This window comes from Dendrobates tinctorius, unplaced genomic scaffold (assembly GCF_039654945.1).
Source record: "Dendrobates tinctorius isolate UK_male_01 unplaced genomic scaffold, ASM3965494v1 ptg000468l, whole genome shotgun sequence".
Classification (NCBI taxonomy): Eukaryota; Metazoa; Chordata; class Amphibia; order Anura; family Dendrobatidae; genus Dendrobates; species Dendrobates tinctorius.
The window spans coordinates 1,595,340-1,620,837 of record NW_027362130.1 but is presented as its reverse complement, the minus strand read 5'-3'; the positions used below and the strand labels follow the sequence as shown (position 1 = coordinate 1,620,837).

At 52.0% G+C, this 25,498-nt stretch overlaps 1 protein-coding gene across 1 annotated transcript; it reads left to right on the top strand.

Annotated features, from left to right (window-relative positions):
• Positions 1-7,826: 7,826 nt before the first annotated feature.
• SLC27A3 (solute carrier family 27 member 3) lies at positions 7,827-24,359 on the top strand. The gene is made up of 10 exons (XM_073564646.1): positions 7,827-8,344; positions 16,454-16,663; positions 16,735-16,893; positions 16,959-17,083; positions 17,358-17,552; positions 20,688-20,778; positions 20,853-21,051; positions 21,117-21,214; positions 21,288-21,418; positions 23,723-24,359. Exons 1-10 carry the CDS (start codon positions 7,861-7,863, stop codon positions 23,897-23,899), a joined length of 1,869 nt encoding a protein of 622 aa, XP_073420747.1. The 5' UTR covers positions 7,827-7,860; the 3' UTR covers positions 23,900-24,359.
• Positions 24,360-25,498: the final 1,139 nt, after the last annotated feature.

Genomic DNA, 25,498 nt, shown 5'->3' with positions numbered 1-25,498 from the left:
AAAATAACAAGGCCACATACATTGTACACATACATGTCTCCCCCGTATACAGATATGTACACCATTAACATACTATTAGCCACGCACTATTAAACATATAAAGTGATAAGCAGCACTGTGCCCCCATTACTATAATCTGACTCCCATTTATATAAACTATTCAATCTGTGACTCTCCCCAATTACCTGTAAGGATATGTGCACACGGAATACATGCAAGGTTTTACAGTACAAGTGAAGTGAATGAGATCCCTGAAGTCTCATGCACATGTTGCTTATTTTTTCTTTGCAGATTTGCAGCAGATTAAAATCTGCATAATGTCAATTCTTGCAACGCGTTTTACCCGTACTATTGGGGGAAAATACATAAGAAAAGCATGGCAAAAATGTGGGGGGAAAAATAAATGTATTTTACGCAACTTTCTTCCAGCCAACACATTATTAAATGTCGCAAATTTTATTCGGCAAATCCTGAACATGTGCACATAGCCTTAGTCCCTGTCCTGTGTCACCATCATTCATTTTAACTCCTTAATAGCATCATAATGAATTTGGAAGCGGGAGAAGACGCTATCAGGTACTGAGCATCCTCCACCACCTCCCAAATCTTTACAAGTCCCTGACAGGCTCTTCTCACACCTTTTAGTTCATTATAAAGGGTCCTATGCACCTTACCCCCTCCTCTCCCACTCCCTAATAAATTTTAAGTTCCCGATAGCATCACAATGAATTGTGAGATGGGGAGAATGCTATCAGGGGCTTAGCACTCTCATCCCCCACCCAATTCATTTTACATCCATATCTAAGATCTTCCTCTACCTCCCCCTGTTCGTAAGTCCATTATAAGTCCCCCTTCCTCCCATCCCAATCCCCCACATCCCTCATTGTCCTCCCCCACCTCCATCATTGCCCTCTACATCACCTCCATGATTGCTCTCTCCACCACCTCCATCATTGCCTTCTCCCCACCACATCCATCATTGCTTTCTCCCCACCACCCCCATCATTGCCCTTTCCACCACCTCCATCATTGCCTTCTCCCTACCACCCCATAATTGCCCATTCCACGACCCCCATCATTGCCTTCTCCCCCAACACCCCATCATTGCTCTCTCCATGACCTCCATCATTGCCTTCTCCCCCACCACCCCAATCATTGCCCTATACATACACCTCTCTGCACGTTCCCTGGCAGTCGCAGCACACACACACACAGCACCACTCACCCCTCTGCATGTTCCCCCACAGAGACACACACATACACACGCCTCTCTGCATGTTCCCCGCAGCATCTTCGTTGCCAGCAGCTTTCTCTCTGACACAGAGCTGTGCTGACATCATCCAGCCGCGCTGCTGTGTCAGACAGGAAGCACGGGCAGGAAGCAGGATGAAGCCTGCTCACCGCACATGAATGCAATCTGGCTAGGGGCCCCCTGGAACCTTGGGCCCCTGTGCAGCCACACCAACTGCAGGTGCGATGTTTGCCCTGTCAACATCATCGGCATTAGCAGTGGACATTTCAAGACAGTCTATGGGAGCCAAACTTGGGCCACATACTGGGACACTAGCAACCCCAAATCGGTCCCAAGCAAAACATTGGCGGAAATATTTGCTGATCCCCCACCTCCCGCATTCCCCTCCCAGAACCCCAGTCCAAATACACCTTGGCAATGAGCCGCGCAGGTTTGACGCCTCCAATCCAGGAGACGGAAAGGGTTTTTCAGGGTGCCAAATGCCGGGGAGACTCGTCAGGCCATACAAGTGTCATCTCAGCGCCAGTGTCCCACAGTCTCATGACCACTGTGCAGCCAATGGTGACGGGTTGGTAATTGTCAAGGAACCTACTGTCAGGATCCTGTCAGCGCCGGCGTGCGGCCTCCGCTGAGCAGGGACTCACCCGCACTGTAGGGGTACCGGGGTCAGGTACAGCCGGAAAGTACTGATGCACAGGACCTGTGGACGCTGAAGTTTAGCAAGCAGACACAGGACCTATGGTCATGTGACTGCAAGGGGGCGGGGCTTAGCATCCTGCTTAGTGAGATGGCAAGACACTATACAGAATTACTCAGAGTCAGGCAAAATGGGGTTCATACACAGAGATAGCCATAACGTACCAAGGATGAGACAGAGCGGAGAGTCAGGGCCAAGCAGCAGTCAAAACCAAACAGACATAGAAGGTACCAAGCAGAATCCAAAGCAATATCCAGAGAACAGACCGAGTTGTACACAGATTATCAAGCAACCAGAACACAGCACAAACACACTCAGGGGTCACCACACAATGCCAAGGGCGAAAGTATAACTGACGGAGATGGGAGCTTCCTGAGGCTATAAGAAGCTTTCCCAGAATCAATGAGAGGCCACCATAATAGGTCCCAGGTGTGCAGGTAAGAGTCTGCACTGAGATCAAAACATTAACTCCAGAAGTGCCGGTCCACCAGCACTGGTATCATGACACCTACCACCACCCCCTCCCACACACAAAACAGTGGACGGTTTCTGAAAGGGGGCCTTATGTTGCTGGGGACACAAGACCTTGAAATGTCGGTTGGTTGCAATGATATCGGCGGGTTCCACCATTGACATGGAGAGGGTAGCAGAGGGGTGCACCCCCTGCATTCTAGGGGCCGTGAAACAGGGGCAGGATTAGTCTTACCCTCTCCAGGTGCTGCTGGCGGCCCTTTGGATCTCAGGTGCTCTATTGTTGGCGTATTCGTCCGGACCAGAGCTTGCTTGATGTCCTCATAGCTCAGGGTGGTCTTGCTGGGATACAGTAAGGTGGCGGATGCCCTGTTGGCCACCTTTTCATGAGTAGGATTTCCCAGGGAGATGCTTACCGACCAGGGTACTCAATTTGTGTCTCGCCTAATGGAGGAGTACATGGATAGTACAGGAAGTGCAGCAGTAGTAGATGGATAGTACAGGGTGGAGTAGCAGTAGTAGATCGATAGTACAGTGGGTGAGTAGTAGTAATAGATGGATGGTACAGGGGGTGGAGTAGTAGTAGATGGATAGTACAGGAGGTTGCTAGCACCACGCCGGAGTCCTGCTCTGACAGGTAGGGTCTCCGGTGTGTCTCTTCTGTCTCTCATGCTGTGGTCAGTTCTTCCCTTCCCCATGCTCTGCATGCTTCCAGCCGGTCCTCTATCCATGTCCTTAGGGCATGGGCACGTGCACTCCCGCCCTCTTAAAGGGTCAGTGCGTGAACTTGCTATTTCCTGCTGCACTCTGTGAACTCTGCTGCACTTGGATGCAAACTGATTGCGGCATTCTAATACAAACCCTGCCAGCCGCTCCCCACAGTCTGTCCTCTGGGTCCAGTTGCTGCGTGTCCATTGGTCTGTCCTGGAGTGGCACCTGGCATTCATTGGGAGCAAAGTCTAACCTCACCATGAGAATGAGAGGTTCTACTGACCAGTCAGGTGTTTGCTTAGTCATGCCCCTCCAAGTCCTCCAGGGTCCATGACAATCCACATCCATGACAGAGGTGGAGTAGTAGTAGATGGATAGTACAGGGGGTGAGTAGCAGTAGTAGATGGATAAGACAAGAGGTGGAGTAGTAGTAGTAGTAGATGAATAGTACAGGAGGTGGAGAAGTTGTAGTAGATGGATAGTACAGGAGGTGCAGTAGTAGTAGTAGATAGATAGTACAGGAGGTGCAGTAGTAGATGAACATTGCAGGGGGTGTAGTAGTAGTAGCAGTAGATGGATAGTAAAGGAGGTGGAGTAGTAGATGGATAGTACATGAGGAGTTGTAGTAGATGGATAGTACAGGGAGTGAGTAGTAGCAGATGGACAGCACAGGGGGAGTAGTTGTATTAGATGGATAGTACAGGAAGTAGAGTAGTAGTAGATGAACAGTACAGCGGGTGGAGTAGTAATAGTGCATGGATAGTTCAGAGGGAGAGAAGTAGTAGTAGATGTATAGTACAGGGGGTGAGTAGTAGTAGTGGATAAATAGTACACTGGGTGGGTAGTAGTAGATGGAGAGTACAGGAGATGCAGTACTAGTAGTAAGTGGATAGTGCAAGAGGTGGAGTAGTAATAGATGGATAGTACAGGAGGTGGAGTAGCAGAAGTTGATGGATAGTACAGGAGGTAGAGTAGTAGATGGATAATACAAGAGGTGGACTAGTAGAAGTAAATGGATAGTACAGGAGGTAGAGTAGTAGTAGATGGATAGTACAGGGGGTGCAGTAGTAGTGTGATATACATTGTATCTCCTTTCCGTTGTCTGTATGTGCAGTAGATCCTCCCCCGGTAGGTGGTATACACCAGGGTTCCCCAACTCCAGTTCTCAAGGCCCACCAACAGGTCATGTTTTCAGGATTTCCTTAGTATTGCCCAGATGATAATTGCATCACCTGTACAATACAAGGGAAATCCTGAAAACATGTCCTGTTGGTGGGCCTTGAGAACTGGCGTTGGGGAACCCTGGTATACACTGTTGCTCCACTCCAGTGGTTGTATCTGCAGTAGATTATCCCTGGTAGGCAGTATACACTGTAGATCCTCTCCAGTTGGCTGTATATCCTGTAGCTCTTCCCTTGGTAGGTAGTATACACTATAGCTACGCTCCAGTTGACTGTATATGCTGTAGGTCTCCTCCAATTTCCTGTATATGCTGTAGCTCCTCCCCCGGCTGGCTGTATATCCTGTAGCTCATTCCCCGTTGGGCTGCATATGATGTAGCTTCTCTCCGGTTGGTTGTATATGCAGTAGCTCCTCCCTGGTGGTCAGTATGAATATAGCTCCTCTCAGGTTGGATGTATATGCTGTAGTTCCATCCCCGGTGGGCAATACACACTGTAGCTCCTCACCACGGGCTGTATATGCAGTAGATCCTGCCCTGGTGAACGGTATACAGTTAAGCTGCTCTCCAGTGAATGTAAATGCAGTAGTTCCTACCTCGGTGGGCATTGTACACTGTATCTCCTCTCCATTCCCTGTATATGCTGAAGCTCATCCCCCAGTGGGCGATATAAGCTGTAGCTCCTCTCGGGTTTGCTGTGTATGCAGTAAACTCTTCCCCGTTGGGCAGTATACACTGTAGCTCTTCTACTGTGGCTGTTTATACAGTAGATCCTCCCCCGTGGGTGGTATGCACTGTAGCTCCACTTCGGCTGGCTGAATTTCATCCCCCAGTGGGCGATATAAGCTGCAGGTCCTCTCCGGCTGGATGTTGTGAGGGACGAGGGAGTCTCCATTTTGGATTATAGGTTCAGAACATCTTATTCCACTTCTGAAATGTGCCCCCCACCTTCGGGATTCCACAGGATCATTGTTTTTCTTTAATTAACTCCAAGAACAAGCTCTTTGAAGTTCTGGTCCCCAGCAATTTGCACAGGGGTGTGAATTCTCCTGCAGGCATAACCAAACTGCATTCCATTGTCTAACTTACGCACCACAAGTCACAGTAAAGCTCTGAGGTATTGAACCTGGAAAATAACCTATAATAATAGAATGCAATATCTCTGAGCCTAGCCAAGCACATTTTCAGAACCGTGATTCCTTCCCCCACATGCCAGTGCCCGGCAGCCACCTACAGCACTCTGCTTTATGGAGTTATGAAGCATAGCTACCAGGAATTACATATGGTAGGCATTTTTGGTCTCTCTGCGCAGATAAAATCCATCAGAATCCTGTGACACCACAGACGTTCCTTTCAGAGCTATGGGCAGAAAGTTATGGGCCGTCCACGGTTCTACCTGGAAAATCATACTTTCAGATATGGGAGGAGGAAGGCAGCCCAGCTCAGGGGTGGGCATAGAGTGTGGAAGGAAACAGCCTAGGAGAAAAGAGGCAGCTCCTCATTCTGAGCTTAGTTTTCTACTGGCAGGAGGCTACGTTAACTGACACGGCCAGGAAAACCACGTAACTAAGATCTGGACCTGTGGTCCATCAGCACCTACCTGTGGTCACATGCTATATAACAAAGTAATTGCAACCTATCTATACCCTATCCTTGTACTACACTCTTGACTATAAACCTGTATATGGTTCTGTAAATATATCCTTGTATATTTCTAGTGCATATTTCGGCGATTAAATATAAAATTAGTCATGGGCTGCTCTTTTATCTCAATACATGAATCCCCACGTCCGCACACTCCATTGGTTATTATACGCTACCCGAGTTGGTTTCTGACCTGATATAAGCCTGCTGTCGGACGGTGCATACTTCCAACGAGGCAGCAAACCATACTGTTTAGTGAGGAACTCTGGCAGTGACAGCCGGGAGGTTTATATATAAATCCCCAGCCTGGACTGGTGACATATATCCCCCCTCACTGGGAGCACCTCATTAACTCGTACCTATAAGGGAAGCCTTTCCGGCGACTATTTGCCCTCATTGCAATTCCCTGACTGACCTGGGGCAAGTGGTGGCGCCAGATAGCCGATCCCTGCTGGGTCCTTCTCTCCCCTCCCTCGAGGAGAGCGATGTCGACACCCCCTTCCCCGATGCGATTCGTCACAGATGTATATGCTATTGCTCCTCCCTTGGTGGGCAATACACACTGTAGCTCCTCACCATTGGTTGTATATGCAGAATCTCCTTCCACGGTAGGCTGTATATGCTGTAGCTCTTCCCTCGATAGGCAGTGTACACTGTAGCTCCTTTCTGGTTGGCTGTATGTGCTGTAGCTCCACTCCGGTTGACTGTATTTGCTGTAGTTCCTCCCCTGGTGGCCTGTATATGCTGTAGCTCCTCTCCGATTGGCTGTATATGCAGTAGATTCTCCCCAGTGGGCTGTATACACTGTAGCATGTCTCCAGTTGAATGTTTATGCAGTAGATCCGTCCCTGATGAGCGATATACAGTACACTGTAGTTCCTCTGCTTTGGCTGTGTAGGCAGTAGATTTTCCTGGTAGGTGGTATACACTGTAGCTCCTCCACAGTTGGCTATAAATGCTGTAGCTCCACCCCAGTATGTGATATAGACTGCAGCTCCACTCTGGTTGGCTGTATATGCTGTAGATCTTCCCCCACTGGGTGACATACATTGTGGCTCCTCTGCGGTTGGCTCTATATGCAGTAGATCTTCCCACTAAGCCACGCCCATCGGACCGGACCGCGGCGACTTGCATGCATCACCAACACGCTAAAAAAGGTATTTATGCCTCAAAGGTGCGGGGTCGGGGGGAGCCAAAAGCCCAAATAGAATCCTTATGGGACGCACAATTTAGTGATATCTTTACATGATATCCCTAAATATGGGTGACAGATTCCCTTTAAGTGTAACGGTACCTTTAGCCTCAGGACCGTCTGTTCGCCGCTGCCTATTGCCAGTTACTATAGCTGAAGCTGGAGAGCCAGCAGCAACAAAGCGCACAATACGAGTCTGAGCAAGACGCTGAGACCGAAGTCTCTGCAGAGCAGCACCCACTGCGGCCGAAGCACAATGGGAGACCACAGAGGGTGACACAGCTTGGGATCCATCCACTGCTGCGGTAGAATCCCGGCGCCTAACAGTATATGCAGTAGCTCCTCCCCCGGGGAGCGTTATATGCTGTAGCTCCTCGCTGGTTGGATGTATATGCTGTAGACTCTCCCCCCAGTAGGCGGTATACACTGTAGCTCCTCTCCAGTTGGCTGTATATTCTGCATCTCTTCTCTGATTGGTTGTGTATGCAGTAGATCCTCTCCAGTGGGCTGTATACACTGTAGCACCTCTCCCATTGGACCTTTATGCAGTAAATCCTTCCCCGATGACCAATAGGCATTGCAGTTCCTCTCTCTGCTTTTGGTTGTAATGCTGGTCTTCCTGGTGGGCGGTACAGACTGTAGCTCCTCCCCTGGTGGGCGGTATACACTGTAGCTCCTCACCGGTAGGCGGTGCTCTTCGCAATTTCGCTGCGATGTGGCAGTGGCTGGCTGCTGTCGTGCTCCCGGTCCTCGGTCTGTGGCTGTGGTACCAGGGCCCACTGCGGGCGCGGCTGCTGCTGGAGGACATCCGCTTCTGTGTGCAGGCATGGCGGGTGAAGAGATCGGTTCGGTTGTGGGTCGAGCAGGGGGTGATCTCCCTTCCCGGCCTCTTCCAGCTGCAGCTCCGGGCTCGGGCAGACTCCGTGTTCCTCCGGTACCAGGATGAGAACATAACGTACCGGGATGTGGAGTCCTCCAGTAACCGTGCCGCTCGTGCGCTGAGCCCCGCAGCTGCCCGCCTGCCCCCCGGGGCCACCATTGCTCTGCTATTCGGAAACGAGCCGAGATTCTTGACCGCATGGTTCTCCCTCCACAAACTACGGCTGGTGCCGGCATTCCTCAACACCAACGTCCGCAAAGGAGGCCTCGTACACTGCGTTCGGGCGTGCGGGGCCCGGGGCATCATCACCAGCCCAGGTACTGTGTGACGTGCGGGGCCCGGGGCATCATCACCAGCCCAGGTACTGTGTGATGTGCGGGGCCCGGGGGGAGATCACCAGCCCAGGTACTGTGTGATGTGCGGGGCCCGGGGCATCATCACCAGCCCAGGTACTGTGATGTGCGGGGCCCGGGGCATCATCACCAGCCCAGGTACTGTGTGATGTGCGGGGCCCGGGGCATCATCACCAGCCCAGGTACTGTGTGATGTGCGGGGCCCGGGGGGAGATCACCAGCCCAGGTACTGTGTGACGTGCGGGGCCCGGGGGGAGATCACCAGCCCAGGTACTGTGTGACGTGCGGGGCCCGGGGGGAGATCACCAGCCCAGGTACTGTGTGACGTGCGGGGCCCGGGGCATCATCACCAGCCCAGGTACTGTGATGTGCGGGGCCCGGGGCATCATCACCAGCCCAGGTACTGTGTGATGTGCGGGGCCCGGGGCATCATCACCAGCCCAGGTACTGTGTGATGTGCGGGGCCCGGGGCATCATCACCAGCCCAGGTACTGTGTGACGTGCGGGGCCCGGGGCATCATCACCAGCCCAGGTACTGTGTGACGTGCGGGGTCCGGGGGGAGATCACAAGCCCAGGTACTGTGTGACGTGCGGGGCCTGAGGGGAGATCACCAGCCCAGGTACTGTGATATGTGCGGGGACCGGGGGGAGATCACCAGCCCAGGTGATGTGCGGGGTCCGGGGGGAGATCACCAGCCCAGGTACTGTGATGTGCGGGGCCCGGGGCATCATCACCAGCCCAGGTACTGTGATGTGCGGCGCCCGGGGCATCATCACCAGCCCAGGTACTGTGATGTGCGGGGCCCGGGGCATCATCACCAGGCCAGGTACTGTGTGATGTGCGGGGCCCGGGGCATCATCACCAGCCCAGGTACTGTGTGACGTGCGGGGCCCGGGGCATCATCACCAGCCCAGGTACTGTGTGACGTGCGGGGCCCGGGGCATCATCACCAGCCCAGGTACTGTGTGACGTGCGGGGCCCGGGGCATCATCACCAGCCCAGGTACTGTGTGACGTGCGGGGTCCGGGGGGAGATCACAAGCCCAGGTACTGTGTGACGTGCGGGGCCTGAGGGGAGATCACCAGCCCAGGTACTGTGATATGTGCGGGGACCGGGGGGAGATCACCAGCCCAGGTGATGTGCGGGGTCCGGGGGGAGATCACCAGCCCAGGTGATGTCCGGGGGGAGATCACCAGCCCAGGTACTGTGTGACGTGCGGGGCCTGGGGGGAGATCACCAGCCCAGATACTGTGTGACGTGCGGGGCCCATCACCAGCCCAGGTACTGTGTGACGTGCGGGGCCCGGGGCATCATCACCAGCCCAGGTACTGTGTGACGTGCAGGGTCCGGGGCATCATCACCAGCCCAGGTACTGTGTGACGTGCGGGGCCCGGGGCATCATCACCAGCCCAGGTACTGTGTGATGTGCGGGGACCAGGGGGAGATCACCAGCCCAGGTACTGTGTGACGTGCGGGGACCAGGGGGAGATCACCAGCCCAGGTACTGTGTGACGTGCGGGGCCCATCACCAGCCCAGGTACTGTGTGATGTGCGGGGGCCGGGGTATCATCACCAGCCCAGGTACTGTGTGACGTGCGGGGCCCGGGGGGAGGTCACCAGCCCAGGTACTGTGTGACGTGCGGGGCCCGGGGGGAGGTCACCAGCCCAGGTACTGTGTGACGTGCGGGGCCCAGTGGGAGGTCACCAGCCCAGGTACTGTGTGACGTGCGGGGCCCGAGGGGAGATCACCAGCCCAGGTACTGTGTGACGTGCGGGGTCCGGGGGGAGATCACCAGCCCAGGTACTGTGTGACGTGCATGTGTGACGTGCGGGGCCCGGGGGGGGGATCACCAGCCCAGGTACTGTGTGACGTGCGGGGCCCGGGGGGAGATCACCAGCCCAGGTACTGTGTGACGTGCGGGGCCCGGGGGGAGATCACCAGCCCAGGTACTGTGTGACGTGCGGGGCCCGGGGGGAGATCACCAGCCCAGGTACTGTGTGACGTGCATGTGTGACGTGCGGGGCCCGGGGGGAGATCACCTGCCCAGGTACTGTGTGGGGCCTGAAGCATCATCATCAGCCCAGTTACTGTGTCACGTGGGTGGCCCGGGGGGAGATCACCAGCCCAGGTACTGTGTGACGTGCGTGGCCTGGGGCATCATCATCAGCCCAGGTACTGTGTGACGTGTGGGGTCCGGGGGCAGATCACCTTCCCAGGTACTGTGTGAAGTGCGGGGCCTGAAGCATCATCATCAACCCAGGTACTGTGTGACGTGGGGGGCCCGGGGGGAGATCACCAGCCCAGGTACTGTGTGACGTGCGGGGCTCGGGGGAGCTCACCAGCCCAGGTACTGTGTGACGTGCGGGGCTCGGGGGAGCTCACCAGCCCAGGTACTGTGTGACATGTGGGGACGGGGCCTCATCACCTGCCCAGGTACTGTGAGACGTGCGGGGGGGGGGGGGGATCACCAGCCCAGGTACTGTGTGACATACGGGGCCCGGGGGGAGATCACCAGCCCAGGTACTGTGTGACGTGCGGGGCTCGGGGGAGCTTACCAGCCCAGGTACTGTGTGACATGTGGGGACGGGGCCTCATCACCTGCCCAGGTACTGTGAGACGTGCGGGGGGGGGGGGGGGAGATCACCAGTCCAGGTACTGTGTGACGTGCGGGGCCCGGGGGTAGATCACCAGCCCAGGTACTGTGTGACGTGCGGGGCCTGGGGGTAGATCACCAGCCCAGGTACTGTGTGATGTGCGGGGCCCGGGGGGAGATCACCAGCCCAGGTACTGTGTGATGTGCGGGGCCCGGGGGGAGATCACCAGCCCAGGTTCTGTGTGACGTGCGGGGCCCGGGGGGAGATCACCAGCCCTGGTACTGTGTGACATGTGGGGACGGGGCCTCATCACCTGCCCAGGTACTGTGAGACGTGCGGGGGGGGGGGGAGATCACCAGCCCAGGTACTGTGTGATATACGGGGCCCTGGGGGAGATCACCAGCCCAGGTACTGTGTGATGTGCGGGGCCCGGGGGGGAGATCACCAGCCCAGGTACTGTGTGATGTGCGGGGCCCGGGGGGGAGATCACCAGCCCAGGTACTGTGTGACGTGCGGGGCCCGGGGGGAGATCACCAGTCCAGGTACTGTGTGACGTGCGGGGCCCGGGGGTAGATCACCAGCCCAGGTACTGTGTGACGTGCGGGGCCCGGGGGTAGATCACCAGCCCAGGTACTGTGTGATGTGCGGGGCCCGGGGGGAGATCACCAGCCCAGGTACTGTGTGATGTGCGGGGCCCGGGGGGAGATCACCAGCCCAGGTTCTGTGTGACGTGCGGGGCCCGGGGGGAGATCACCAGCCCAGGTACTGTGTGATGTGCGGGGCCCGGGGGGAGATCACCAGCCCAGGTACTGTGTGATGTGCGGGGCCCGGGGGGGAGATCACCAGCCCAGGTACTGTGTGACGTGCGGGGCCCGGGGCATCATCACCAGTAGAGTTGAGCGATACCGTCCGATACTTCAAAGTATCGTATCGGATGGTATCGGCCGATCTTTAAAAAAAAGTATCGGTATCGCCGATTCCGATACCGGAAGTCCCATTCAAGTCTATGGGACTTCCGGTATCGGAATAAGAAAAACCCTTTCCTGCCCTTGTACAGCCTCTCTGGGGTCTGTACGGGCCTTTCGGGGGGCTGTGCCGGCCTGCCAGGGGGTCTGTGCAGGCGCCGGTGGTCTGTGCCGGCCTGCCGGGGGGCTGTGCCGGCCTGCCGGTGGTCTGTGCAGGCTCCGGGGGGCTGTGCCGGCCTGCCGGTGGTCTGTGCAGGCTTCGGGGGTCTGTGCAGGCATCGTCCGATGGGACTACAAGTCCTATCATCCGGCTAATGTGTTGAATGTAAAAAAAAAAATTACATGCTACATACATACAACATGCATGCTACATACATGCTACATTCATACTACATAAATACTACATGCAACATACATACTACATATATACTACATACATACTACATGCATGCTACATACATACTGCATGCTACATACATACTACATGCTACATACATACTACATGCTACATACATACCACATACATACTACATACATACTACATACATACATACTACATGCATGCTACATGCATGCTACATGCATGCTACATACATAACACATATACTACATGCATGCTACATACATAGTACATGCTACATGCATGTTACATACATACTACATGCTACATACTACATATATACTACATGCATGCTACATACATGCTACATACTACATATATACTACATGCATGCTACATACATACTACATGCTACATACATACTACATATATACTACATGCATGCTACATACATACTACATGCTACATACATACTACATATATACTACATGCATGCTACATACATACTACATGCTACATACATACTACATATATACTACATGCATGCTACATACATACTACATGCTACATACATACTACGTATATACTACATGCATGCTACATACATACTACATGCTACATACATACCACATACATACTACATACATGCTACATATATACTACATGCATGCTACATGCATGCTACATACATACTACATGCTACATACATACTACATATATACTACATACATACTACATACATACTACATGCTACTTACATACTACATATATACTACATGCATGCTACATACATACTGCATGCTACATGCATGCTACATACATACTACATACATACTACATGCTACATACATACTACGTATATACTACATGCATGCTACATACATACTACATGCTACATACATACCACATACATACTACATACATGCTACATATATACTACATATATACTACATGCATGCTACATACATACTACATGCTACATACATACTACATATATACTACATACATACTACATACATGCTACATACATACTACATATATACTACATGCATGCTACATACATACTACATGCTACATACATACCACATACATACTACATACATGCTACATACATGCTACATATATACTACATGCATGCTACATACATACTACATGCTACATACATACTACATATATACTACATACATACTACATACATACTACATGCATGCTACATACATACTACATACATACTACATGCTACATACATACATACATACTACATGCTACATACATACATACTACATACATACTACATGCTACATACATTCATACATATATACTACATGCATGCTACATACATACTACATATATACTACATGCATGCTACATACATACTGCATGCTACATGCATGCTACATACATACTACATACATACTACATGCTACATACATACCACATATATACTACATACATACAATACATTCATACAATACATACATAGACATACAGTACATATAACATAGAGTAACATACTTACCAATACTTGTCACATTGTTCCCCGAAGCCATTGTCTTTTCCGGAATAAATATTAACATAACAAACCACAAAAATACTCACCCACGATCCGAAGCAGTCCACGAGTGTGTCCCACGACGATCTTGGGTAGAGAACTGCAGCATCAGCTGATGCTGCCGTTCTCTACGGGCTGCAGGAATCCAATGACGGAAGGTAGGTATCCTTCCGCACTGTATTCCTCCGCCACTTAAAAAAAAAAAAAAAAGTCCCTAGTCTCACTTTATGCCATTGCTGTGTGGGAAATTCCCACACAGCAATGGCATAAAGTGAGACTAGGGACTTTTTTTTTAAGTGGCGGAGGAATACAGTGCGGAAGGATACCTACCTTCCGTCATTGGATTCCTGCAGCCCGTAGAGAACGGCAGCATCATCTGATGCTGCCGTTCTCTACCCAAGATCGTCGTGGGACACACTCGTGGACTGCTTCGGATCGTGGGTGAGTATTTTTGTGGTTTGTTATGTTAATATTTATTCCGGAAAAGACAATGGCTTCGGGGAACAATGTGACAAGTATTGGTAAGTATGTTACTCTATGTTATATGTACTGTATGTCTATGTATGTATTGTATGAATGTATTGTATGTATGTAGTATATATGTGGTATGTATGTAGCATGTAGTATGTATGTAGTATGTATGTAGCATGCATGTAGCATGCAGTATGTATGTAGCATGTATGTAGCATGCATGTAGTATATATGTAGTATGTATGTAGCATGTATGTAGTATGTATGTGGTATGTATGTAGCATGTAGTATGTATGTAGCATGCATGTAGTATATATGTAGTATGTATGTAGCATGTAGTATGTATGTAGTATGTATGTGGTATGTATGTAGCATGTAGTATGTATGTAGCATGCATGTAGTATGTATGTAGTATGTATGTAGCATGTATGTGGTATGTATGTGGTATGTATGTAGCATGTAGTATGTATGTAGCATGCATGTAGTATATATGTAGTATGTATGTAGCATGTAGTATGTATGTAGTATGTAGTATGTATGTGGTATGTATGTAGCATGTAGTATGTATGTAGCATGCATGTAGTATGTATGTAGCATGCATGTAGTATGTATGTAGCATGCATGTAGTATGTATGTAGCATGCATGTAGCATGCATGTAGTATGTATGTAGTATGTATGTAGCATGCAGCATGTATGTAGCATGTATGTAGTATGTATGTAGTATATATGTAGTATGTATGTAGCATGTAGTATGTATGTAGCATGTAGTATGTATGTAGTATATATATATATATTTTTTTTTTAACATTTAACACATTAGCCGGATGATGGGACTACTACTGTCCCATCATTGGCTAATGTGTCAATCACTGTCATGGTAGCAGGCATCGCCCGATGGGACTTGTAGTCCCATCGGACGATGCTTGCACAGACCCCCGGACATCAGCACAGCCCCCCGGCAGGCCGGCACAGCCCCCCGGCAGGCCGGTACAGACCCCCACAGGGTGCACAGACCACCGGCAGGCCGGCACAGCCCCCCGGCAGGCCGGTACAGACCCCCACAGGGTGCACAGACCACCGGCAGGCCGGCACAGCCCCCCGGCAGGCCGGTACAGACCCCGGGCAGTCCACACAGCCCCCCGGCAGGCCGGCAGAGACCCCCGGAAGGCCCGAAATGACGGCGCATCATGATGCGCACACACCGCGCATCATGATGACGTCAGGCTGTCAATCAACTGAACTTCCGATTCCGATGCCGATATTGAAAAAATATCGGAAGTCGGTATCGGAATTCCGATACAGCAAGTATCGGCCGATACCCGATACTTGCGGTATCGGAATGCTCAACACTAATCACCAGCCCAGGTACTGTGATGTGCGGGGCCCGGGGCATCATCACCAGCCCAGGTACTGTGTGATGTGCGGGGCCCGGGGGGAGATCACCAGCCCAGGTACTGTGTGACGTGCGGGGCCCGGGGCATCATCACCAGCCCAGGTACTGTGATGTGCGGGGCCCGGGGCATCATCACCAGCCCAGGTACTGTGTGAGATGCGGGGCCCGGGGGGAGATCACCAGCCCAGGTACTGTGTGACGTGCGGGGCCCGGGGCATCATCACCAGCCCAGGTACTGTGTGATGTGCGGGGCCCGGGGGGGAGATCACCATCCCAGGTACTGTGTGATGTGCAGGGCCCGGGGGGAGATCACCAGCCCAGGTACTGTGTGATGTGCGGGGCCCGGGGGGGAGATCACCATCCCAGGTACTGTGTGATGTGCAGGGCCCGGGGGGAGCTCACCAGCCCAGGTACTGTGTGACATGTGGGGACGGGGCCTCATCACCTGCCCAGGTACTGTGAGACGTGCGGGGGGTGGGGGAGATCACCAGCCCAGGTACTGTGTGATATACGGGGCCCGGGGGGGAGATCGCCAGCCCAGGTACTGTGAGACGTGCGGGGGGGGGGGGGGAGATCACCAGCCCAGGTACTGTGTGATATACGGGGCCCGGGGGGAGATCACCAGCCCAGGTACCGTGTGACGTGGGGGGCCCGGGGGGACATGCCAGCGATTCTTATTGCTCCTCCTGTCAGAGCTGTGTGGGTCCGTCGCTAACTTGTGGCATCCGGTGACTCCTTGCCGCCATCTTCCTCAGAGCTCATTGCCGCTGTCCTGGAGATTCTGCCGGAGCTGCGCGATATGGACGTCGCGGTTTGGGTGATGGGCGCCGGATGCTTCCCCCACGGGGTCATTAACCTGCAGGATCTGATGGAGGAATCCTCAGACATCCCCCTGCCTGAACACATCGGGCCCCCCACTGATCCCATGGACACCGCCATCTGCATCTTCACGTCTGGAACCACAGGTAAGGATGATAGTGGTTCACATACGTGGACGTTGTGCGCAGATCCGTGACCTGTCCGCTGTCCTGTGCAGGATTACCCAAGGCCGCGCGCATCAACCACCTGAAGACACTGATGTGCTGCGTTTTCTACCAGCTGTGCGGGGCTACCGCCACCGACGTCATCTACATGTCCCTGCCGCTCTACCACAAGGCCGGAGCCTTACTGGGGGTCGGCGGCTGCATTGGCATCGGTGAGTGCTGTCATACTACAACTCCCAGAATGCAGCGGGGCAGCCTCTCACCTCTGTCCTCACAGGTGCCTCGTTAGTGCTGAAGGAGCGATTCTCTGCCTCACAGTTCTGGAGCGATTGCCGCAGGTATCGAGTGACTGTCTTCCAGTACATTGGGGAGCTGTGCCGCTACCTGACCAACCAGCCGCAGGTACAGCGGTGTGGGGTGTCCGGTGGAGGGGGGGTGTCTGTCCAAGGCGGGGGGCGGGGCGTTTGTCCGCGGCGGGCCTGTCCTCGGGGTGCCACTGGGAGGACTATCCTCTGGGTGCCGGGCGGCGGTTTGTCCACAGTGGCCTGTCGTGGGGGGGGTGGTTTGTCGTCTTCCTCGGGGCACCGGCAGGGAGGGGGGCTGTTTTGGGGGGACCTCGGTGGGCCAGGGGTCTGTCCACTTTACTCACCTCCCGTTTGGTCTCTTTCTGGCGGAGACTGAGGATGAGGCGAGGCACACGGTGTGGCTGGCGGCCGGCAGCGGGCTGCGTCCTGACGTCTGGAGGGAATTCAGTCGCCGATTCGGGAATGTCAGAATCTACGAGACGTACGGCCTGACGGAGTTCAACATCAGCTTCTTCAATTACACTGGGACCCCCGGAGCCGTGGGGCGCGGCTCCTCCCTCTTCAAGGCAAGTACCACCACCCCCAGCAGCTCCGAGCCATGTCCCGCACTTCTGGAAGGGAGTAATGCTCTGCTTCACCTCCTGACAGACACATAGTGATATATCCTGCAGATTATTACACCACTGACCTCTCTGCAGAGCATCACTCCTCTACCTCCTGACATACATAGTGATATATCCTGCAGATTATTACATCACTGACCTCTCTGCAGAGCATCACTCCTCTACCTCCTGACAGATACATAGTGATATATCCTGCAGATTATTACATCACTGACCTCTCTGCAGAGCATCACTCCTCCACCTCCTGACAGATACATAGTGATATATCCTGCAGATTATTACATCACTGACCTCTCTGCAGAGCATCACTCCTCTACCTCCTGACAGATACATAGTGATATATCCTGCAGATTATTACACCACTGACCTCTCTGCAGAACATCGCTCCTCCACCTCCTGACAGATACATAGTGATATATCCTGCAGATTATTACACCACTGACCTCTCTGCAGAGCATCACTCCTCTACCTCCTGACAGATACATAGTGATATATCCTGCAGATTATTACATCACTGACCTCTGCAGAGCATCACTCCTCTACCTCCTGACAGATACATAGTGATATATCCTGCAGATTACTACATCACTGACCTCTCTGCAAAACATTGCTCCTCCACCTCCTGACAGATACATAGTGATATATCCTGCAGATTATTACACCACTGACCTCTCTGCAGAACATCGCTCCTCCACCTCCTGACAGATACATAGTGATATATCCTGCAGATTATTACATCACTGACCTCTCTGCAGAACATCGCTCCTCCACCTCCTGACAGATACATAGTGATATATCCTGCAGATTATTACACCACTGACCTCTCTGCAGAACATCGCTCCTCCACCTCCTGACAGATACATAGTGATATATCTTGCAGATTATTAGACCACCGACCTCTCTGCAGAACATCGCTCCTCCACCTCCTGACAGATACATAGTGATATATCCTGCAGATTATTACATCACTGACCTCTCTGCAAAGCATTGCTCCTCCACCTCCTGACAGATACATAGTGATATATCCTGCAGATTATTACACCACTGACCTCTCTGCAGAGCATCCCTCCTCTACCTCCTGACAGATACATAGTGATATATCCTGCAGATTATTACATCACTGACCTCTCTGCAAAGCATTGCTCCTCCACCTCCTGACACATACATAGTGATATATCCTGCAGATTATTACACCACTGACCTCTCTGCAGAACATCGCTCCTCCACCTCCTGACAGATACATAGTGATATATCTTGCAGATTATTACACCACTGACCTCTCTGCAGAACATCGCTCCTCCACCTCCTGAGATACATAGTGATATATCCTGCAGATTATTACACCACTGACCTCTGCAGAGCATCACTCCTCCACCTCCTGACAGATACATAGTGATATATCCTGCAGATTATTACACCACTGACCTCTGCAGAACATCGCTCCTCCACCTCCTGAGATACATAGTGATATATCCTGCAGATTATTACACCACTGACCTCTGCAGAGCATCGCTCCTCCATCTCCTGACAGATACATAGTGATATATCCTGCAGATTATTACACCACTGACCTCTGCAGAACATCGCTCCTCCACCTCCTGAGATACATAGTGATATATCCTGCAGATTATTACACCACTGACCTCTGCAGAGCATCGCTCCTCCATCTCCTGACAGATACATAGTGATATATCCTGCAGATTATTACATCACTGACCTCTCTGCATCGCATCACTCCTCCACCTCCTGACAGATACATAGTGATATATCCTGCAGATTACACCACTGACCTCCCTGCAGAGCATCGCTCCTCCACCTCTTGACAGATACATAGTGATATATCCTGCAGATTATTACACCACTGACCTCTGCTAAGCATTGCTCCTCTACCTCTTCACAGGTCATAGTGATATACCCTGCAGATTATTACACCACTGACCTCTGCAGAGCATCGCTCCTCCACCTCCTGACAGGTACATAGTGATATATCCTGCAGATTATTACACCACTGACCTCTCTGCAGAACATCGCTCCTCCACCTCCTGACAGATACATAGTGATATATCCTGCAGATTATTACATCACTGACCTCTCCGCAGAACATCGCTCCTCCATCCCCTGACAGATACATAGTGATATATCCTGCAGATTATTACACCACTGACCTCCCTGCAGAACATCGCTCCTCCACCTCCTGACAGATACATAGTGATATATCCTGCAGATTATTACACCATTGACCTCTCTGCAGAACATCGCTCCTCCACCTCCTGACAGATACATAGTAATATATCCTGCAGATTATTACACCACTGACCTCTCTACAGAGCATCGCTCCTCCACCTCTTGACAGATACATAGTGATATATCCTGCAGATTATTACATCACTGACCTCTACAGAGCATCACTCCTCCACCTCCTGACAGATACATAGTGATATATCCTGCAGATTATTACACCACTGACCTCTCTGCAGAGCATCACGCCTCCACCTCCTGACAGATACAGTGATATATCCTGCAGATTATTACACCACTGACCTCTGAAGAACATCACTCCTTCACCTCCTTACAGATACATAGTGATATATCCTGCAGATTATTACACCACTGACCTCTCTGCAGAGCATCACTCCTCTACCTCCTGACAGATACATAGTGATATATCCTGCAGATTATTACACCACTGACCTCTCTGCAGAGCATCACTCCACCACCTCCTGACAGATACATAGTGATATATCCTGCAGATTATTACACCACTGACCTCTCTGCAGAACATCGCTCCTCCACCTCCTGACAGATACATAGTGATATATCCTGCAGATTATTACACCATTGACCTCTCTGCAGAACATCGTTCCTCCACCTCCTGACAGATAGTGATATATCCTGCGGATTATTACGCCACTGACCTCTCTGCAGCAATGGGTCCTTCACCTGCTGACAGATACATAGTGATGGGTCCTACAGATTATTAAACCACTGACTACTCTGCAGAGCATCACTCCTCCATCTTCTGACTGATACATAGACATATCCTGCAGGCATCATTGGCACCCCCTTTCTTCCTTGCAGAGCTTCTGCCCCTTCGAGCTAGTCCGCTATGACACGCAGGAGGAACAGCCGGTGAGGGACGGCGCAGGGCGGTGTCAGCTGACAGCTGCAGGTTTGTGTTCTGTCATTTCTCTGCCTCTGCTTGCTGTCAGTGAGGTTCTTACAGGCCCCTTTATCTGCGTGCAGGAGAAACCGGGCTCCTCATCTCCCCGGTGACCCCCACGTCTCCCTTCTTGGGGTACGTGGGCAGCCAAGAGCTCTCAGAGAAGAAGTTGCTGAGAGACGTCTTCCAAGCAGGCGACTGTTACTTTAATACGGGCGACCTGATGATGCAGGACGACCTCGGCCTCATCTACTTCCGGGACAGGATGGGCGATACATTCCGGTAAGGTGCCAGTCCCTATCCCCCGTCCCACCCCCATCACCGGGCACTTAACTTTCTATCTTCAGGTGGAAGGGGGAAAATGTCGCCACCACCGAAGTGTCTGAGATCATGAGCGGCCTGCAGTGCTTCCAGGAGGTCAACGTCTATGGGGTTACCGTGCCAGGTGATGTGCCCCCTGCCCCATCACCATCTGCTCAGTGCATGGCATAGTGTATAATGCTGCTCTCCTCCTCTAGGGCAAGAAGGCCGCACAGGGATGGCGGCTGTCACCCTGCGCCCTGGGCACCAGATGGACCCAGATAAGGTTTTCTCTCACGTGGTGGATTTCTTGCCGCCCTATGCCCGCCCTCGATTCCTGAGAGTCATGGTAAGTACTGTATGACTCCACCTCCGCGGGACGCTCTGTCCATCTGCATACTATACTGTATGACACCAACTCATCGGGGCGCTAACTGCCTGCATACTATACTGCATGATGCCACCTCCACGAGGCGCAATCATCAGTCTGCATACTGTACTGTGTGACGCCACCTCCGCGGGAGTGGTAACCATCCGTCTGCGTGCTGCACTGTATGATACCACCTCCTCGGGTCGTTATCCTCCCTCTGCATACTGTATGACTCCACATCCACGGTGCGCTAACCATCCGTCTGCATACCGTATGACGCCACCTCTGCGGGGTGCTAACCATCCGTCTGCATACTGTACTGTATGATGCCACCTCCGTGGGGCGCTAACCTTCCGTCTGCATACTGTACGACGCCACCTCCTCGGGGCGCTTACCATCCATCTGCATACTGTACTTTATGACGCCACCTCCGTGGTGCGCAAACCATCCGTCTGTATAATGTACTGTTTGACGGTACCTCCGCAGTGCGCAAACCATCCGTCTGCATACTGTATTGTTTGACGGTACCTCCGTGGTGCGCAAACCATCCGTCTGTATAATGTACTGTTTGACGGTACCTCCGCAGTGCGCAAACCATCCGTCTGCATACTGTATTGTTTGACGGTACCTCCGTGGTGCGCAAACCATCCGTCTGTATAATGTACTGTTTGACGGTACCTCCGCAGTGCGCAAACCATCCGTCTGCATACTGTATTGTTTGACGGTACCTCCGTGGTGCGCAAACCATCCGTCTGCATACTGTATTGTTTGACGGTACCTCCGTGGTGCGCAAACCATCCGTCTGCATACTGTATTGTTTGACGGTACCTCCGTGGTGCGCAAACCATCCGTCTGCATACTGTACTGTTTGACACCGCAGGGTGCTAACCATCCGTCTGCATACTGTATGATGCCACCTCCGTGGGGCTCTAACCTTCCGTCTGCATACTGTACGACGCCACCTCCTCGGGGCGATTACCATCCATCTGCATACTGTACTTTGACGCCATTTCCGTGGGGCACAAACCATCCGTCTGTATACTGTACTGTTTGACACCGTGGGGCACTAACCATCCGTCTGCATACTGTATGAAGCCACCTCCGCGGGGCACTAACCATCCATCTGCATACTGTATGACTCCACCTCCGTGGCGAGCTAACCATCCGTCTGCATACTGTACTGCATGATGCCACCTCAGCGGGGTGCTAGCCATCTTTCTGCAGACTGTGCAACGCCAACTCTGCAGGATGCTTTCCCATCCGTCGGCATACTGTACTACGGTATCTCCGCGAGGCGCTAGCCATCTGTCTGCATACTGTTCTGTACGACGCCACTTCCGCATGGTGCTCAACATCTGCTTACTGTACGACGCCACCTCCTCGAGGCGCTAACCATTTGTCTACATACTGTACTGTATGACGCCGCCTCCGTAGAGCGTTAACCATCCGTCTGCATACTGTACTGTATGACGCCTCCTCCGCTGGATGCTGACTGTCTGTATACTGTACGAAGCCACCTCCGCGGAGCGCTAACCTTCCATCTGCATACTTTGACGCCACCTCCGCGGGGCGCAAACCATCCAAACTTACTGCTGTGCAGTCTACTTGCCTCCGGTACACCCATATTGTGTCTGCAGTGCCCGCTTTCTTATAGACTCTATCCCACTGCACTGTCTGCTTGCCTCCAATACGTCCTTGTTGTGTCTGCTCCACTCACAGCCTTTTTGGCTCCAGTTATGTTACCTCTGCTCCGCGCTGTATGCATGCCTTCCATACACCCATGTTGTCTACTCACTTACAGCCTTGTTTGCTTCACTTGTGTTACCTCCTCTCTGCACTGTCTGCATGCCTCCCATACGCCCATGTTGTGTCCGCTCGCTTACTTACTGCCTTGCGGGCTCCAGTTGTTACCTCCGCTCCACACTATCAGCTTGCCTCCGATACGGCCATGTTGAGTCGGCTCTGCTCGCTTAATTATGGCCTTGTTGCCTCCACTTCTCACTTTCTACATGCCTCCGAGATACCCATATTGTGTCTGCTCCCCTCGCTTAAGGCCTTGTTGGCTCCATTTGTGTTACCTCTGCTCTGCACTGTCTGCCTGCATCTGATAGGCCCATGTTGTGTCTGCTCCGCTCACTTACTTACGGCCGTGTTGCCTCCGTCTGCCCACTTCTGGGGCTGTTACTGCCGGTCCATATCGTATTGGCGTTTGCAGGTGTATACCCAGTGACCAATGTTAGTGTTGCCAATTTGCTGTAATGACCCCTTGTCTGTAATCTGCAGTATGAGATGGAGACCACTGGGACTTTCAAGCAGCAAAAGCAGCGATTGGTCAAGGAAGGCTTCTCCCTGTCACACATTAAGGACCCGCTGTACCTCCTGGATGAGGCTGCCCGCACCTACTGCCTTCTCACCTCGGACCTCCACGCCCGCATCGTCACCTCTGACCTTAGACTGTAACATACCTGACCGCAGCCGTGTAGGAATCGTCCATCTCGTCACCCAGGATTTCTAGGTGAACCTGAGGTGGTTGCCACCATCAGTAGCGTTCATACACTGGCGATGCAAAGAGACCATGGGCCTAATCTAGACTTGGGCTACACATCTACCCCCAGTTCGCTGCTTCTCTGACCACTGACTGCTTCTGGAAATGGCTGAAAATGGGGATCTCTGAAGATGGCGTGAAGCGACCGCACATTCAGAAGCGCCTTCTCCCTCATCGCTGCGGCCACAGTGCAACCAGCATGATTGTAGCCCCTAGTATTTCCACTATGTGGTAACAATCATAAAGTAGTCATGTTACTGAAGATACATGTACTCCAATGCTTGCTTTTCCAGGGTAATGGCTACACTTTTCTATTTTTTTCTTTTTGTAACTTTTTTTACTGCAATACATTTTCAATAAAATAATTTTCTAGAATCCATGTAATAATCATCTTCTGTCTGATAATGAGGACAAACCCCACGTTCCCCATAGTGAGAGCAGCCTCTTCTTACCTCAGCACCCTTGGTCTCTCAATGTATTAGGTCAAATAGACTGGGTGGACAGCAGTGTGAGCCAGTATTGGATCAGACCGGATTGGACAGCATTGTGAGCAGTCTCTTACCCCATTACCGCTGGTCTCAATGTATTAGATCAGGTAGACTGGGTGGACAGCAGTTTGAGCAGCCACTTCTTACCGCACCACCCCTGGTCTGTCAATGTATTAGGTCAGGTGGACAGCAGTATAAGCAGGCTCTTCTTTCCTCAGCAGCCCTGGAATCTCTAGTATTAGATCAGATAGACAGCATTGTGATCAGTCTCTTCTTACATCAGGAGTCCTGGTATTTCCAGTTTTAGATCAGATAGACTGGCTGGACAGCAGTGTGAGTAGCTTCTTCTTACCGCTGCAGCCATAGTCTCTCAATAAATTAGATCAGATAAACAGGGTGGACAGCAGAGTGAGCAACCTCTTCTTACCTCAGCTCCCCTAGTCTCTCAATGTATTAGGTTCGATAGATGAGGTGGACAGCAGTGTGAGCAGCCTCTTAACTTAGTACCCTGGTATCTCCAGTATTGGATCAGACAGGGTGGACAGCAGTTTGAGCAGCCACTCCTTATTCCTGCTCCCCTGGTCTCTCAATGTATTAGGTCAGATAGACAAGGTACACAGCAGTGTCAGCAACCACTTAACCCAGCACCCCTGGTCTCTCAATGTATTGGGTCAGATGGGGGGGACAGCAATGTGAGCAGCCTCTTCTTACCTCAGCAGCCCTGGTAGCCTCCAGTATTAGATCAGATAGACAGGGTGGACAGCGATGTGAGCAGCCGCATCTTACCTCAGCAGCCCTAGTCTCCAGATGTGTTAGGTCAGATAGATGGGGTGGACAGCAGTGTGAGCAGCCTCTTCTTACCTCAGCAGCCCTGATATCTCCAGTATTAGATCAGATGGGGTGGACAGCAGTTTTAGCAGCCTCTTACCTCAGCAGCCCTGGATTTTCCAATATTTGGTCAGATATATGTGGTGGACAGCAGTGTGAGCAACTTATTCTTACTCCAGCATCCCGGTCTCTCAATGT